Source organism: Osmia bicornis, chromosome 11 (genome assembly GCF_907164935.1).
Source record: "Osmia bicornis bicornis chromosome 11, iOsmBic2.1, whole genome shotgun sequence".
Classification (NCBI taxonomy): domain Eukaryota; kingdom Metazoa; phylum Arthropoda; class Insecta; order Hymenoptera; family Megachilidae; genus Osmia; species Osmia bicornis.
In genome coordinates, this window is record NC_060226.1 from 3,322,534 (window position 1) to 3,340,872 (window position 18,339).

The 18,339-nt window shown below is 41.9% G+C and overlaps 1 protein-coding gene across 4 annotated transcripts in view; it reads left to right on the top strand.

The window, feature by feature from the left end:
- Window positions 1–378: 378 nt before the first annotated feature.
- Window positions 379–18,339, top strand: part of LOC114879072 (tRNA dimethylallyltransferase) — a 94,434-nt gene continuing 76,473 nt past the window's right edge. For 3 of the 4 annotated variants that reach the window (XM_046287913.1, XM_046287914.1, XM_046287912.1), the window contains exon 1: window positions 5,883–6,119. In XM_046287913.1, the coding sequence (XP_046143869.1) occupies window positions 5,973–6,119 (147 nt within the window). In that variant the 5' untranslated portion in view covers window positions 5,883–5,972. Of the gene's footprint in view, window positions 925–5,330; window positions 6,120–18,339 lie in introns of those variants that run through there. The other variant, XM_029193586.2, reaches the window with a different exon arrangement.

Below are 18,339 nucleotides of genomic sequence, written 5' to 3' on the forward strand. Positions count from 1 at the left end.
GTATGCAATTATATGAAAATTAATTAAATTACAACAGTCAAAGGAATACGATAGGTAAAATTTTCGTTTGTACAATTAATTTATCATATCGCAGGATATCAAGTGTACATACATGCTGGTATACGATAACGTGACTATTCGTAAATAACGTAGTATCTACTGATATACTTGTGTCATATATAGAATGGAAGCGTTCTCGGTGATCTTAAATAGCAAGGTGATTATCGAGCGATATGAAATGTATGAAGTATGAAGTAAGAAGTAAGAAGGTACCGGGTGAAATTAGGGTGGGGCGCCATGACGCGCGGCACAGTCCTGGCGCCGGTCCCGCAGCGGTGGGCATGCCTGCGGAAGATGGAAGGCGCACAAGCCGAATAGTTAGTTTAGTCGCCTCTAACCGGCCTTAAAGTAAAGTACGGGTCGCCGCCGATCACCGTGCGCGTGCACGAGACAGAGTTAGAGCCACCGGTTTGTCGTACAGATCGTGCCGAGAATGAAATTCTTTCTTTGCTTGGTCAAATACAACAGCAACAGTAGTATTTCTTTATTGAATAGTCTCGATAATAGAAAACGGCTAGAACGTTTATGGCCGAACGACAGTAGTACCGGCGGCTGTATCGCCTGAACGGATATATATTTTTCATCACGACATTTTTCCACGGTTAGTTTATTTCAATTACAATACAACGTGGGAACGGGCGTCCGTGGATGAAAGAAAGTGCGTTTTAGTGACGTGTATCAACCCACTCGTTCGAGACCGATCGAACATAATTTAGCCGCATCAGAATTGTAGAGAAAATAGGCGGGACGCGCCTTTATCCGCATATCGGTTCAGTTTCGAGCGCGAGATTCGAACTCGTGTCAAAGTGTGCTCCACAGTGGATACTATTTCTCTTTTGGCTTACAACACGAAGTGGCTGACAGGTTTGTACAGTGCATTTTATTTTTTCATTCTATTTTTTTATTTTTTTATTTTTTATTTTTCTGTCAATTTCAAAGTGATTGTCTCACATTGTGACATGCGTATAGTTGATCATCTTCAAATTTTTTTTTTTCCGTTAAATAGAATTTTTAACGTAATCGAAATGGAACTTTGAAATTATTTGAAGTTTTTGATCGTTCGAAAGATAAACACATCTAAGTAGACTCGTGTTACAGAATGGCGTGGTAATTGAAGTGAAAATAGTGTCAGATCATTCGGCTTTCTTCGAACACCCATCCAACCACTCGTTCAACTATTTCTAAATTTCTGTTCGCTTATAAATATCGATGAGAAACTTCATTCTGCAGAAGGTGAGATTCTCTGAACAGTTTGTATCAACTTGTGTATTTCTTTTTGGCAGTCTGCCTTCTTAGATCAATTACATACGATCGTTTATAAATAGATCTTGAAATAGCCGATATGTAAGTTCGCTCGTGAACGCGTACCTTTTCGTTTCGATTTTGCCGCCAAAATTTATACCGCCGATTTTTCGCGCCTAAAGCACAATTCAACGATCATCGAACAAAATCATAAAATAATATATAAAAAATTATTTCTAAAATACAAAATCACTATCAAATCTAACATTTAATTATTTTTATACATATTTAAACATTCTTTTTGGACGTTTCGAAAAATATTTTCGTATTAAATACAAATAAGTGTCTCGTATTATTCGTAACTGAATAATATACGTTCCCTGGTTCGGATCAATATAAGTGAAAATATGTCAAGCGGAGATAGATACGTTAACCAATATATTGCACTTTCTATCGCAATGTCGTGCAACACGTACAATGTCGCGCGAGCAATTAGTTTTTATGAAGTTATTCGCGGTAGTGTAATTGAGGGCAACAGACAGGATTATTCTTGATTTCCTTTTTGATCGCATCTCGTATTCCGTATTTCTGATGATAGAAATTTACTGAATTAGTGTGACGGTTGAAAAGCTGTCAGTTGCACGCTTGAATATTCGACGGAAATTAGTAAGCACACACTGCCACCTATCTGCTGCTGTTGGTGGACCGGTTTCTCTGTTTCGACGCGTGTAGGCAAAAAAGTACTTTGATCGTCGCTCCCCATCAACTGCTGCATCTTATATGCATATCCGGATGTATGTGTGTTTGTATATCCATTTATTTTCGAAAGTCCAACGAAAGTGATTTTTTTTATCGAATCACCATTGGCGTAACTAGGCGGGGCGAAGGAGAATTCCAAATAAAAATTTGAATGGAAATTTAACTTTTGAACAGCGGAGCCTGGGTCAACCGTGACCGGAACTTACAAAATGTATACAAGAATATTAATTTAATTTTTAAACGAAAGAGTTTCATATATTGAAACAATATTTTTTAAAAGAATAGGGTAGAAATTAAAAGTACGTTAAGCGGCTCTCTCCATGGTCCGCCGTCCGAGGGTTAATATGCGGTGTAATCAATTATGAAAATGACAGTGACATTTTTGAAAATCTCGTGTAGTCACGCCAGTGGGAATCGATTGAATAATTTCTCTTCTTTTCTTTTCTCCTCGATGCTCAATTCATTGTCAGACGGACGAAACTACATACAGGCAAAGAATACCTACTACAATGTTTGTGAAAGTGTAACTCTTTATAAATTTCTGAAGCATGTGATTTTTTGTATTCGTGTATAGACGAGGGAAAAAATGCGATTTTCTTCGTTGGCAGAGAACCTGCAGACGATTTGTTGGAATTCGTGTAAGAAATGACATATTCCTGATGTTTCTTCCAAAAACACTCGCCGACTCTGTTTACTATTCGACGAGGAACACTTTTTTCTTCTGTGTTTGTCGACACTTCGGGAACGGTTTAAACAAAAGTTTGTATCTTTTTTCCTTTCTTTTTTCTTTAACAAGTAACACGTGGTACTTACTTTCTTTCGTTCTGAAGGCCGTTCTAAGAAGGTGATTCCCCCTACCGAGTGTCTTTTGTTCGATTCAGCAACAAAAGTAGGGGCAGGAGGAACGGATAATGTGTCATTGTTTTTCACGGGCGACCGAGTGACAAAGGCCACGGTCTCGCCCCCTTCCTTTCGCTTCGTTTTTTTTTTTCTTTCCTTTTCTTACTTATTTTTCTGGCCCTCGATAAGAATCTCACGAAAAACGACTTGTTTAACCGTTAAACGTCTCTTTGTCCGAACGCTTGTCAAAATATTAACACCCGTATTAGCTCTTTTCGCCGAATGGTTCGAACATTGTGTATTCTTTTTGCAAATAATCCAACGAATTATACCTCTGTTCAATTGGAATTTTCGGATCCCTTGTGTTTTTAATACCATCAAAGTTATTTAATAATTTTATACAAATTTGACAACCGACAAAATGTCAGTGTCGGTGAGAATATTTTCCAACACGTTCTCTGCTATCGCGTGCGCGATTGCCAACAGCGCGGCATAAGCAGGAAGTTTTGAAAATGTACCGAAAACGGTACAAATGGCAGGGAACATTTTGGGAGAGGGTGTCGTGATGGTCCTAATCGAGCGGATATAAAGTTTGCGCTGGTATCATCAACAATAAAGAAAACATCTCTATCTCGTCTAGAAATTTATGAAACCGATATACCAGACGAATATCGTGCGACACATGAGTCACTCGAGCCACCCAGTTCGTGTCAATCCATGTGACTTCTCGATGCACACACGACACCCTGGTACTCTGGTCGCATTTTCTTCTGTCAACGTGTTGATCCAAGCACGGTTGCATTCTTCGAAAGAACTGGTGACGAGACGAAAGGATTGAATTGTGCCAGTGTTACGATGTGCAAAGTGATGCGTCATCCCAAGAGAGAATTGATTTTTCTCCGTATCGCGGATACACCGGAGTCAACTGTGTATCCTCTTTGCATTCAGATGTTACCTAGAACAGTTTAGAATGTGACCACGATGACTCGTTGCGTATGCGGTGTGTCGAGGTCATGATAGATTTTAAGGGTCCCCTGGTAGCACCTGGTGTTTAAAATGTACCGTGAACAGTTGCCCGTGAGTCTATGTAGTGAAAGATGTAACGGTTTCAGGTAGGGAGAAGAAAAGGTCACTGTCGTCCACGGGGATGTTTCAAGGCGGGTCGTGATTTATTCCAAGGTTGACGCGTTTCGTTGAAGAGGAAATTCGTTTCGTCGTTTTTGAACACCTATCGGCCTTTCGACACTTCGAATACCTGGAGGTCACTGGCGACTAGCAGCACAAATTCAATATACTCGAAGAATTAGAAGCAAATTATTATACATTAATTTTCTAAGGTAGCAAGCAGAGAATTTAAATTAGAACCTAGAGAAAAATTAATATAGGCACTTTTCTTCTTCTTATCACCTTTGGGTTCACCTGGGTACCTTGGGTTCTGGTAACTTTGGACCCAAACGACATTTCGTGGATGGTTGTACTCTTCTCTTGTTAGTTCTGACGACTTGCTAATGTTCTGTGTGCATCATTTGCATGTCGAATAAATTCGCCAGCCGCGAGGAATCGACGTTAAGCGTGTCTTGTCGAACTGTTTTGCGTTCTTTATTGATTTTGTCGTTTGGTTGAAGTGTCGTTTCTTGTTGAAGCGCGACAAAAAACTGTTCAAAGTGATATGTCGTTTACCGAAGGACGTCTATTTTTACTAAGCTGCGCGTTCGTATTTTCATAGTATTAACTGTATTCGTTTTGCTGATTCCGTGATAATACACAGACGTTACGACACGCTGTGCAATAGCAAACTGCTATTACCGTTCTCCACGGTTAAGCAACACGTTGTAACATTGCGAAGAAGGAAGTGAATCCCGATTATTTGGATGATTGACACGAGCCATCTGTAATGGAAATTCGTTGAAATCGTACTAGGGTGTAGAAAGAAAGAAACTTCGAAATTCCTCTTCAATTATGTACTAGAAACCTAACCATTATGGATAGGTAGATTTATTTAATGTTACCCTTACGAGTTTGAATAGCTTCTTACATGCTGCTTCCTTATCTTTAATTACATTCCTTACCTCCCACGTTCCATTATCATCCTCGCTCTTTCAGCTTTGCCATATCGCCATACCGTGCCATTCAATATAATACAAAACACCATAGCTCGTTATCAACCTTACGACTCTTTCACCCTTCATCCATCAATTGTGCTCGTTAAATACTTCTACATACACTGGGTGTTCGCGTTAGAATAAATTTCTATCGATAGCTTCAGTTCCTTTTGAGATATTCCATAGTGTTCAGTTAAAAAGTCTCCCGTCTTTTACTGTATCAATAAACGTCGAGCAATTCTACATACATTGATTAATGATTCACGTCCATGCTATTCGTTTATGCAAAAGAAAAATTAAAAAGAACATGTTTTGATAACGCTTCAGGCGAAATGCCGGTGCCAGTTTGGGATTGCTCTGACCTGGGCCTGTTGGACGAGCCCCTGGACACCGCCACCGTGGTGTCCGACGACATATGGAAGAAGTTCGATTTGGACTTCCCCTTGGACCGAGTTGACGCCTACTCGGACATCTACCACGAGCGTACCTTCGATGACGGTGTCCTGCCGGACCTGCTGTACAACAAGATGACCTGTCTGGCGTCACGCGAGATTCGTCATCACGATTGCATGTGGGCTGGACTGTGCATAAGTAAAGAGCACAATAGGACGTTACCCGCGAAAAAGGACTCGCTGATACAAAAGAAGATCCCGGCTGGACGAAGTCTTTTGATATCTCGTGCCAGTGCCGCTCAAACGGGGGGAACATCTTTGCCAACGTGCCAGCAACAAGCCCAGCAAACGTGCCGCGCGAAAAATCTGGAGAGCGACGGCGATTCCACGAGGCCGGAAACACCTCAAACTTCGAGTTCCGACACGGAAACCGAAGAAGAGGCACCATCTTTCAGACACGACCAGATCAACCTACACGACCAGATCAACCTAACCGAGAAACTCTATGAGTGCATGCCGGAGGTGGTTACAAAGGCTGTGCCAGTGAGCGAGGTCACCGGTCAACTGGCCAGGTTCCATGACAGGAGAAAAGAAGACGAGAGTCAGTGTCAAGTGCACAGGGAAACCAATATCAGGAACACTCTCAGCGACCATTGCTACCACATCCATCAGCCGGTCTCTAAGAACTTGGAACACCTCGGCGTGCAGACACCTTCTGATTCTGGTGAGTACTGACTTATTTCATTATTTTTTTTTTTACTAATGTCACTTTGTTTCGGTATACTGTTCTTCTTAGTTAAAACGTACAATTCACCATCTTTCTATTTTTCAAGATATTTTAAAATGCTAGGACAATTGAGCTAAAGTGAGCAGTATACTTTTTATGCGTTTGTACCCGCATGTTTAGAAAGATTAGAAAGAAAATATTAATATTTAAAATTAAAATGAAATTAAAATTAAAAACTTGGAACAAGCAACCACGCCCTGTATAACTGGGTATTTCGTGCCAGGATACATTTTACTATGTATTGTCAGAAAAGTAAAGAGGAAGTGATAAACATCAAACTTCACAGCACCTTCAGGTAGCAGGTTTTGAAATTTAAACAGAAATTTATGGGTATTCCTCGTCTGTAGGATAAGTAATAGGGTAAAAAGAAACACGAATAATTTAAGGGATGTATGGCTATTTATTACAATATTTAATCGTTTTGATCATAATCAATATTAAACAATTTTATTAACCCTCGAAAATTCCAAGTATAAAAAATAACATATTTCAGCTTAAATTCAGCTTAGATATATTTATTTATCAACGTAAATGTATTTTTCTGCAATGAATTATGCACTTTGGTATTGTTTGCTGTCGAGTCGGATACGTTTTATCCTGTACGTCTCTTAAAGGATTAATGAGTTTATTCATCTTGTTCTTTTGTACCCTCCCAACGAAGGCAGCAAGGTCGAACTAAGGATCCTCTTAATCGAGTGCAATTGACGGCAGAGCGTTTTGAGAGCGTACTTCGCCGAATTTAGGTACCCGTATGAGTATGCTAATCGCGCCCCCCTTGTTATTCGTCATTGGTAAGGCATGACTGAATACCAGACTGAAAAACACCGCCAAGAATGTTCGTAGGCCTTGCGTCTAACAAAAAGACGACAATTTTTTATTTTTTTATTTTCCACATTGAAATAAGAGAACGAAATTTTGAAAATTTTATTAGAATCTTTGAGACCTTTGTGTCGAAGGTTAATAAATAAACGTACAAATTATTGGTTCCAAGTTATTCAATTAAAATCCAGCGTTTGAATCGTTTCAACTTATTTTTAATTACATTTGCATAAAAATGTAGGCGTGTCGCAGAAAAATTCCTCGGTTCTTCATATAGGCTGGTTGGTCTGGCAGGTTGGTGATTAGGTTTCCGGATGGTTCACTGCTCGTTTTCAGGGCTCGTCACGTATCATTCTAGCTAGAAGACGTCGTTCCCTCACGTGCTTTGTCTGCTTGATCTAACTATAGTGATTCCGGGGAGCGAAGTGATTTGGCGCGACTAGCATAATTCGTTCGGGCCGTGCACTGGCGTCTCGGTTAGTCGAGGAAAATTGTTCCGTTTGCCACCTGAAAATACGTTGCGTCACACGGCGACATCCTAACTCGTTCTATAGATATCATATACGCTCGTACAAGTACTTACGCGATAGCTCGTTCAAACGACGAGCCCACGATTGTGTGGACGTTGTTTGTATGATAGGAGAGCATGACGAGGAAAGAGTCGCGTAACGAGCGTCGTTGCATATAACGCGTGTGTAAATTGCATTCACGTGCACGTGTGCGACGATACTTAACGAGCACACACGTGATCCAACACTCGCATACTCCACTTATGCCGATTATGCGTCGAATCGAACAACGATACTAGTTATCGTTACTTTTACTTTTCCACCTGGTGTTACGATACGTAGGCTATCGATCGTGATATTTCATGGACGCATAAATGATACGACGGGAACAGTTCCTAAGCGGGAAGATCGGTGTTAGGGTGTTGTGAAGTGTGCCGTTCGTTGATCGGTTCGACTTAATGGATCAAGACGGCACCGTGCGACCGGACACACCGTAGATTCGTCTTTCGTGTTGCCGTGTCACAGCTCGTAATTGGTAATTGCCAGGGCCACGACTTGCAAATGACTACTTTTGACCGCGGCCAGACAGGTCAGTGAAACAACGCAAAACCGGTGCATCACTTTCGGAAGACATAACGAGTTTCGTTCAATAAAATAAGATATTCCTGTCGCGGTCGAATTAGCATAATGATAAAATTAGTTTGCTTGAAGAAATGATAAAAGCACCGACCAAATCAGCCAAAAATATAATCAGCTCTCACTTTTGCGTAATTCCACGATTATGAGGTTTGACCTCGTTTCGGTAAACGAACAAGAAAGCACCCATTTTGATATCTGTCAAGACCTCTGCACCAAGTGGCCCGAGTATATCTGATTTATTTAACAGTTCACTCGATTACCTACTTTTTTTCCTTTAGAATCGTGCTCTTTTCTCAAAAGACATTGAGGCAACGGAGTATCGATAACGAATCTACATTTTTTTTCTTCCCTCCAATCGGCTCTTTCGGTTCCGATGATACTAGGGTTTATCGTTCGCCACGTCGTTTCTAATTTAACCACCGTCTTATTTGTTATCCTATCCACTGGACAGATAAACTTACCCACGTATGGAAACTTTGTTCTATCTAAGCGAATAAAGTGCGCTTTGGATTGAGCAATTTCCGAGGGACAAGGTAAACGTCAGGGTTGTTGCACGCAGATGCATAACGGGGGGGCGCATGCGCGTCTTTTTCATGCAAGCGATGCACTACTAGGGGGGCTGCACCGCCACGCAGCGTGACGTCTCTAGTATCCGACCGGTCATTTACTGCCGGCCACGTTTGCTATGCCAACGCGTCTACGATCCAGTCTTAAGAATTAAAAGTCTCCGTTAAAAGACGATTCAAATTAAAAGTGTATCAAGATACGGGAAGTAATCGAGAAAATTGATTAGAACGGACGAGTAGTTTCAGTCGAGTCTTGGAAGCCGGATTTTTAGCGACGCGTGTGCAGGTGTACGCTGGAAGAGTCTGAGCATGCGCGGTAAATCGCGCGGGAACTCGAAGGTCGCGCGGTACCAAGTGACGTCAATCGATAGCCGGCCGGTCGATCGGTCGCTGCTTGCGGTCAAGCGTGGGACCTCGACGCGGCGGTTTAAATGGTCGCCGGAATGCGGTTAAGCCTTTTTGCCATTCGCGCCGCGGTCTCCACGGTGAGGGAATACTCAGTACCGTGTTACGTGAGCTTGGTGCCCCTTTGGCATCTACATCTTAAATTCACTATCATTCTTTATTTAACCCTTTCGGTTATTGAAACCTATTACACCTCCTTACTATAAAATGACTGATGTATTTCGGTTTCGCAATAGCTGCATATTTATGAAAATGAAGCAAAATAACTTGAAAATAAACAATTTAAGTATAAATTATTTTATCTTCAATTTTTTATTTTTCTTTTATTTATTTAAAAAGAAATTTAAATTCAGTTAAAGTATATTTTTCTTATTGTAATGTCAAAATGAATTTTAAAATATCGTACTGGGTATATAGACATTTGAATTTTAAATACCGAACATGTTTCTGATGTTTTCCGTGTGTAAGAAACAATGAACGGGTATGTCAGTTTATTTTTCTCAGATACGTTAAGCTCTTTTATCGAATACTTTATCGCACTTGTGTACGTTAAGTGTGGCATTGAGTGCAATAGCTAAGCGCCTTTAATTACGTAAGCGCCGATAACAACTTCAGTCGTGAAAAGCGCGGCAATTCGCGGTGAGGACGTTCCTGGTACGGAAAGTGCATATGATCGTAGGATTCCCTGGAATCCATTGACGATTGTATTCAGCGTAGCTTCATTCTGTAAATCTCACTTGCAGTTAATTATCACGTTAAAAATCAATGCATTTTTAATCATGGAATCGATAATTAATTCTTAGAAACGAGTTACTAGCTATTTGATAGCAAAATGAATTTTATCATATTTCGGGAACTAGGGACTTTTCATGTAGATTTTTTTTCCTATAATTAAATTTACATTTACATGGTGCAAAATTTTAAATTTCGAATTTAAATTCATATTATTCAATTCTGCCTCGGATGATATTAAAATTATTGCCGAGTTTCTCGGAAGGAAATTTGCCAAAATGTCTCGTTTCAGCAGATGGATGCAACTTTCTCTGAAGTGCCATGCTTTTTACGACCCTATTAAATTTCCTATTATGTCGAAGTGTCGGGGCGTATTGGTACGATCTTGATCCGGAATACATCGAACGAAGACGCCGGCTCGTCTTACGTATGCTACTTTTATTTTCTCAGGTTCTTTTTCCACCGATGGACGGACCGAAGGTTACGTTCGGTTCCTCATGCAAAATTCTCTGGTTAAAGGTTCCAGGAAAATCGTGATGCGCTGGAACGCGAGCGAACGCCTATAACGCTCATAAAAATGTACGCGTCGTCGTTCGTGGTCGTTGAGCCGCCTGCAATGGGCTCGTTTAATTCTGGAATTCGCTGGATGCAACGAGAGAAAGATATGCCCGGTGGTCCCCGAATACGAGTTTCAATTTCAGCGAATTGGCGAAAGCAACGCTTCCACGGGGTAAAAGCGCGCGTCATCGCGAAATTCCCGGTAGTATTTTCACCTCGACGATTATTATTTTTTTCGCTAAAGGAAAATAAACGCAGATAAATATATATGAAATTCGATGCAAGTTTCACCGCGAACACGTAACGGTCCTTCTAGTCATTGCAAAACAATTCAACTTAGCGATATCGGCTTTGTAGGCAGGTGGGTTTGGCGGATCTCGGTGTCAGTAGTTAACATTCTGCGTAAGTATAAGCTGTAACCGATCGTTTTTCCTCTCTCTTTCTCCTTTTTTCCTCGTTACATTCTCTCCCTGGTAGTTGGCCGTTTCACCGAGGAGGCGTCTGTAATTATTTCTTTCCCTCGGGAACAAGTGGGCGCCTACTTTTGCACGGGAACTCTGTTCAACGTATAAAGTGCATCTCTGCTGTGACGTAATTCATTCATTCATTCATTCATTTAGTCCGGCCGCGTGGGAGAGGCCGCTGCTGATAAGTATCGTAGCAAAAGAGTTAAGTCACTTTTACAACTTTTACTTTTATGCCCACTGATTTTCCTTCGTTCTTGTTAAATTATAATTTCACCTTTTATGCGTTAGATGATTCTATAAATAACTTCATTAATCGTCAATGATCAATTTCATTACTTCAATTTTTCTTTCATTTCTTCCTCGTCCAACCATTCGAGGTCATCAACCCCGTGGTACCGGTCACCTCTACGTTAATCATCGCGTTAAGTCCCTAATTATTTGGAATTGTTCGAAATCACGACACGGTACGGGGGAGAAAGCAGTGTGCATGCCAGTGGTTCATAAGCTCTCTTTCATGCACCTCCCGCGCACCGTAAGGGGGCATTCCTACCTCTCTTGGATACTAGTTGCAGTCGGTCGGTTTCTCTCTTTCTTATTGCATTTCTCATTCTCCCGAGGCGGAATGCCGGTCTCTGCTCTCGCCTGGCGAGTCGATCGAACGAAAAGGAAGGAAAGAGATAGTTGAAGACAGCCAACTACAGCTATAGCGGCTGAGGGGAAGGGGTTGAGAAAAAGAAAAAGGAAAAAATGGAAGGGAAAGGAAAAGGTGGGAATGAGAGACGAATGCAAGAACGTTGGAGCAACTGGTATTTTCTCTGAATCAATCGGTTAAGGAAAAAGATAGAGGAGAAAGGACGTCTCTCCGCGTCTTTATCCTGGCTGTTGTACAGCTTCGTCCACAGTGAATCATTTCGAGTGAAGCTTGTGTGACGATTGTGTGAACGTAGATGACGCGATGTGCATCCCGTTCCGTGGGCGGATCTCGTCGAGTGGGCTGGGCTTAATGGTGTCTGGTCACCGGGTCGTTTCCTGGCTACTATCCCCCAGATACGTCTGCCGTATTTCGTATCTCGCGTAGGTTGTTATCCAAGGTAGTATCTCGCGGCATGCTTCCCAAGTACATCCGTGTACTCACGCGAATACCGGGCGGATACACGTAGCCGGTACTCGTAATTGGACTTTGCCGTTGGATAGTAACGCGTTATGGTCTGTGATTTTTTTCAACGACTTCTTTCCTTATCCCTTTAAAACAGAATAAAGGACGCGGCTCTGTTACGATAATAGCGAAGTAACAGCAGGGGAACGTGGGTGGTTGTGACTGCTGTTGGCTTGTCAGCATTATCCTTCGCGTATATCAAAGACAAAGATGGTTCGTTCGGTATCCGGAGCATTCGTTGGATCGCGATCGTTGAATGAATCCAACGAGAGCTCTGGTAGGTGAAGTCAGTTAGAAAATTCGTTTTCTATTAAGTTGGAGAAAGGTTTCGATTCCTTTGATGCATTCTTGGCTGCTTGAAAATCCATGAATTGCTCGAATTTTCCTCTAAGCAATTTGTCCGTTTCTCTTCCTTCCGCGGAATATATTAAGGGTGGTAACACCCTGTGCCATCGACACTCGATAATTTTTCGGTTTTAGGAAGACCCGTAAAGATGCAAAAGTCTACACCAACCTTCCTCCCCTTGTCATTGTCTTTGAGCAACTGTTTCTTAAATGTTTCATGTTCTAATTGATAATACGTATAAACGAACCTTCATACATGGCGCGCGCGCTCACTTTCGTAACTGGATCGGATGAGTTGTCTGGTTCTACGGGGCATCGGAGGAGTCTTGGGCACGACGAGATTTATGGCTTCGCCTCACATATGGACGTAACATCGAGTGACCAGGAAGAGAAACGTACCGCCACGCTCGCGTATGTAGCTCAGCTTAAGGGGATAGTCATCTGAGAGATACTTTTGATTCATGCGACTCGTTCACCCAGATTACGCGAAAGTAATTTCGCGTCTCTAAGCCGTCAAATGCTTTTGTGCTTCGATACGATCGGAATTTAGTCTGGCAATGATAAAACGCGAACGGAGAGGGATCACGAAAGATAGAGTGGGTGTTACTTTGAACTGCTGCTATCAATCGAAAGTTTTACATATTTAGAAGTTGCCACGATTTCGACCTTATCTGTGAATATTTTAAACGAGATATCTTAGCCTGTTCAAATTGATGTTGCACGATGCTGAAGAAGCTCTGATGAGCTGTGAATGACGAATTAACGCAACAACTGGACGAAAAGTTCACGTGGGTCAGCTAAGATGCAAACCACGCGTAGATTTCTAGCATAGCTTTGCATATATTCGACGGTTATCTCGAAAAGGTCATTGGATATCGACAGACCTATATATCGTTTCCGTTTGGTAGACAAGATTCGAGTATCCAGGTCGTTCGTACCACGTGGGGAGGCATGACTGACGTATCTCTTGCTTCGCGAATCTTTTTCTACAAGCTTGCGTCAATGAGCACGTCGCGACGCCTGATATCTCGCGGTTGGATGTCTCGAATTAAGAGGACACGATACACGGCCTTCGGTGCTTGTAACATTAACCGCGGCTCTCTCTCCTTGGTTCGCGCTATCTACTTTCTCCTTTGATTATTGAACGTAATGGAATTTTCACGCCCTTCTCGGCTCGTACGGTTAGATTAGTAAGTATCTCGGAATAAAGAATGCGGTTCGCATTGTTTCAGTTTCTTATTGTTGGATATACGCGTATCGTGATTATAGTTCCGTGTAACGGAACCTAACGTTGCCGGACCAGACGAAATTCCATCATTCATATACACCAGTATATAAATCCAGTTTCCTAACCTACACTTGTCCCGCTTATCTACGAACAGGATCAAAGAAATTTATACGGTACGTTCACTTCTAGAGTGAGCCATGTAAACGCGTTCCGAGGTCTACGCCACGTTGTAACGTGCTTTTCATGAACAGAGACCGGTCGAGTGACTCCCCGTTTAGGACTATTGATTTCGACCGGGTGTATAAGACATCCTCCCTGCCATTGACGCTTGATAATTCCTCGTTTCTTAGGAAGGTCCGCGTCTACAGTCGCAAAAGTAGCGAATTATCGAGCGGTTACTACATTTCTCCCTCTGCTCTTACGTGCAGCTCCGGGAAGTCTCCGTTGCACCGGAGTGTACACTCTGGTGCAACGTACGCTTCTCTTGGTTCAAGAGAAAGGTAAAGGAGAATACTCTCCCTCCATTTGCCTTGAATCTCAGGAGAATCCTGAGACAGCCTAACCTAGAACCTCTGTACAAAGAACATGGCCAAATCTGGCGAATGGTGGGGCGCTTCCTCTGAACTAAGGGCACTCCGAGGGCGCTCTTGCACGTTAGCGCACTCGGCTAACCGGGTACCTTATAAATTGACAGCTTTGCCCCCTGTTCTCTACCCTTTCGAAATGTTTGCCCGGGCCAGACGGACGCCGCGCCCTGTTCGAAACACAAATCAAAACACGTAATCAGCTAAAAGGGATTTGTATGAAAAGAGGGAAAAAAAGAACTGGTAGGACTGCTAACCGACGTGCAGTTTCCCCTCACTTCGGTAATGTTACAGAGCGGGGCAACTGTTCGATATCACGAAAACTGTACCCCCTTCTTCTCCCGTCTCGTCTCGCTGTCGCCTATCCCAACAAGAGAGGAGACTCGATCGATTCGCGTCGACGTACTACTATGGCCTGCTTACACGGAGAGCACTGACCTCCAAGGTCGCTCTTACGCGGTTGCACGTGCTGTCGCGAATTGACGTAGCCATTCTTCCCTTCCTCATCCTCTGGCGGGCATCGCATCGTGAACGGCTTACAGTTTGCTCTCTATCACCTCATCGTTCTCCCCCTTTACCCCTTTCGTTCTTCTTCTTCTTCGTTCCTTTCGTACAGAGTAGCTGCTTTGAACTTTGCTGAACTGTCGACCTCTTCCGCCAGCCTCTTCTTCACTCTCGGGCTGCGACAGACACGCGTGTGGTACACGCATAGTTTATTTTATTTTATTCTTTTCCCCGAATTTTTACGTAGTTTTGTTTCATTCATTCTCTTCTGCCTTTTGCGACCCGCGGTTGTTCTACTTTTCTTGTAATTGTGAAAGGCACCCTTGAAGTGGGATAGGTTAGGGGTTGGCGTTCACGTGATGACACGTGTAAATGGAATTGAATTTTAAACATTTTCGTATTCATTTTTCGAATTTCGAAGTATCCTAAGGTACGGGCGTAAGGCACCTGGTGGGTGTAGTCGCTAACCCACTCAACATTCCTTACGCCGACAAAGAATCAAAAGTGTTCCTGGATCCATGAGTGGGCAGTTTATCCTTTCCCGGTGCCACTTGGATGGTGGTGACTGCTCGGAAGTGGATATTTTATTTTAGCGCAATTTGCGCCCTTTACCACCGCCGGTATAAGCTGAAGCTTGGGAACGGCAGAGCGGGTTATTAACTCCTCAAGGCTCACTTTAGATAATAACAATAACCCTATCCTAAGGTCTTTATCATTATAATCTGATTACATCGGCACCGACTGCTTTCACCTGGTGAACATGTGCGTCCATAGCAATCAAAGGGTTAATATTAACAACAGGTCCGCAAGAAAATTGCATTTTCTATTTTCGTTGTAGAAACGAACGAACCGTGTCGATGACAAACGTATCTGTTTCACGACCTAGGTGAACTACCGAAGTATTGTCCGTCGTTGTGTTCACAATGCACAGTAGTCCGAAGCGTATTGGCGCGAATATCGGCATAGACCTCGAGCGTGTTCAATTGCACGAACGATATTGACTTCCGCGTTCTCGGTGCAATTCGCGGGGATTCTTTTCTTCAAATGCATCGGTGAACCGTGTCCAATTAGGCATTCGATGGTATCGACTTACGCTGCTGGCTCGATCGAGGACAGTGGAATGATATACGAAACACTTCCTTCCTTGGTGAGCAGCTTCGCGTATGAAACAATTAAGGCGAACGGGAAGGAAGGAGATGATGATGAATGAAGAATGGAAAGGAACGGAATCTGAATCAGAGTGAAACGAAAATAGGCGGCACGTGTGTCGACGAGTCGTTCGAAACCGGCGCTATTCCAGTGAAAAAGAAACGAAATTGACGCGACGGGGAAGTGGTTTTCGATTCGCGTCTCGGTTCCTAGTGGGACGCCCGGTTAGGTGTCTTCTCCCGGTTATTTTTAGAAGTTTCGCGCCTTTTCGCAGTTGCTCACCGACGACCTGGCAGCCAGCCAGTTTAGGGAAGATCCGTGTGCCTTGCAGAGGTGGCACGATCAAGCACGTGGAAGCGGTCGAGGAGGTTGCATTCGTTGACTCACACTTGCACGCAATCTATGCGGGCGTCCCGTTTGCCTTCTCTTCCTCGTTCCTCGACAGATGCTTTCTTCTTGGTTCCGTTTGCGACGCTCGGTAAGAGTTAAATCGTATCGCTTAACACTTTTGCACATATTATCAAATTTATTACTTTTGCAATTTTTCAATTTGCAATTTTAATTTCCAATTTAACGCTTGTTTAACATGTTCGAACCCACGTGGGTAGATCTACCCACACCATAGATTGAAACGATACCGAATAAATAATTTATTCGTAGAACCATATTGAATGAACTTATTAACATTATATTGCATATTTTGCAATAAGAAAAATGTTTTCTACAGTTGATAAGAGGAACGTGAACGGATACGTTTGTTCATTTGTCGGGTATTAATTAAAAGTTCACGCTGCGGTTGCAGTGACTAGATAAAGTAAAACCGGAAAGCCAAATGATCGTTCTTTGCACAAACAACCACGATGTATTAACAGATGTTCTAAGTAGAAATTTTTGTAATTTAAATCGAAACTGACCGTCGGTTTGATATAACGAAGTTCAATGATTGAAAAGAGTGATAAGAATCTATTCCACTTTAACGAATCCCGGACGAACACTGGGGTGAATACGTGATCTCCGAGGAAAATTAAAATTAATTTAAACGTTTAGGTTCTGTCCCCTTTTGTTACTTCAAACTTGAATCTTTTTGTCGCTTTTTGATTTTAGGTCAAGTTCGTTGCGAGCAGGATATTGTTACACTATAAATAAAATTATATTACAAAAGAAAAGAAATATTTTTTGGGCACCACATTTACATTTATCTTAGCTCTAAATTAAAGTATTCTAGTAATTATCATTTTTAACGTCATCATTTATCTCTCTTTTTTTTAAATCATTTATTATTTGAATGCCTTGAATTGCAATTAATTTAATACATGAATAAATTTGTGTTTCATTACAAGTGCAACTTTCGAGTATCTATTTTAATTATCGAATGTCGTTAAAGATAATTTATCACGCTCACAGAGCATGAAATTTAATTAAACGTATTCACGATCTTGCTCAATTAATGCCTTGTTTCATGAACGAATTGCTGCTGGAACAAAGTTCATTCTTGAATTGGCGGGCAAACTGTAACCATATCGAGTCCCTTGTAACGATACATTATCGCGTCGACATTGGATGATTATATTTCGAAACTGTCCTTGAATAATGAGTTACAATTCGTATCCGTATGTGAAAGGAATCTGGACCAACCGGATTTCCACTGATTGTACCACATGCGATGGATGACACAGTTTGCAGAAACGCCCACAGTGTCGTATGTCCCCTTCGAACGCCTCCATATAGCCACGTGCTCTCTTTAATTCGTCAATTATAGTTGAACGATCGTTTTTTCTTTATACTCATCGCAGAAACATAAAGTGTTCCTAAATGTCAGCAGTTTGTAATTTTATAGATGTTTTTTATCGTTGAAAGATCGATGACATTGATTGATGATGTAGCATGTAAGGTCGTATACAGAAGCTGTAGGGTTCCAATCGATAAAACAGAAAAATACAAAATTTATTAAATAAGACAATTTTTAGAATTCGGTATAATTTTTATAAATATTGCAGAAGATTATAATTGACGAAATTACGGTATCATCTCGCTAGAGCACCAACGTCGTTCAAAAGGTGGTCTTTCTTCCGTAGACGAGTGTCTTTGTAGATAAACGATATGGAACATCCGACACGGGTCACTTTAAAATCAGCTTATACTGATGTTTTTTTTACCCGTCGATACGAATCTGTTCCCGCTCGATCCTTCGGAAAATCGTAACACGATTTTTCTGCTGCTTCGTGGTCGGCCTTCACCCTGAATAGAGAACTGTCGGAGGTTAAACACAAGAGGCGTGCTTGTTTCGTCCCGGTCAATTAACGACGTTTTACGGCCATCTGTGGTCATTGATAGCCGTTTAAAGATATTAAAGTATCGAACGATTTCTACGTTAGCGATTTCTTCGCAAGATTTCCCTTTTTATTGACTCGGATGTATGAAATTGTTCTTTCAATCTTTCAGGATTAAATCGATCAGACTGGCCATTAGTGGTATATGCAATTTAGTCTTTACGAC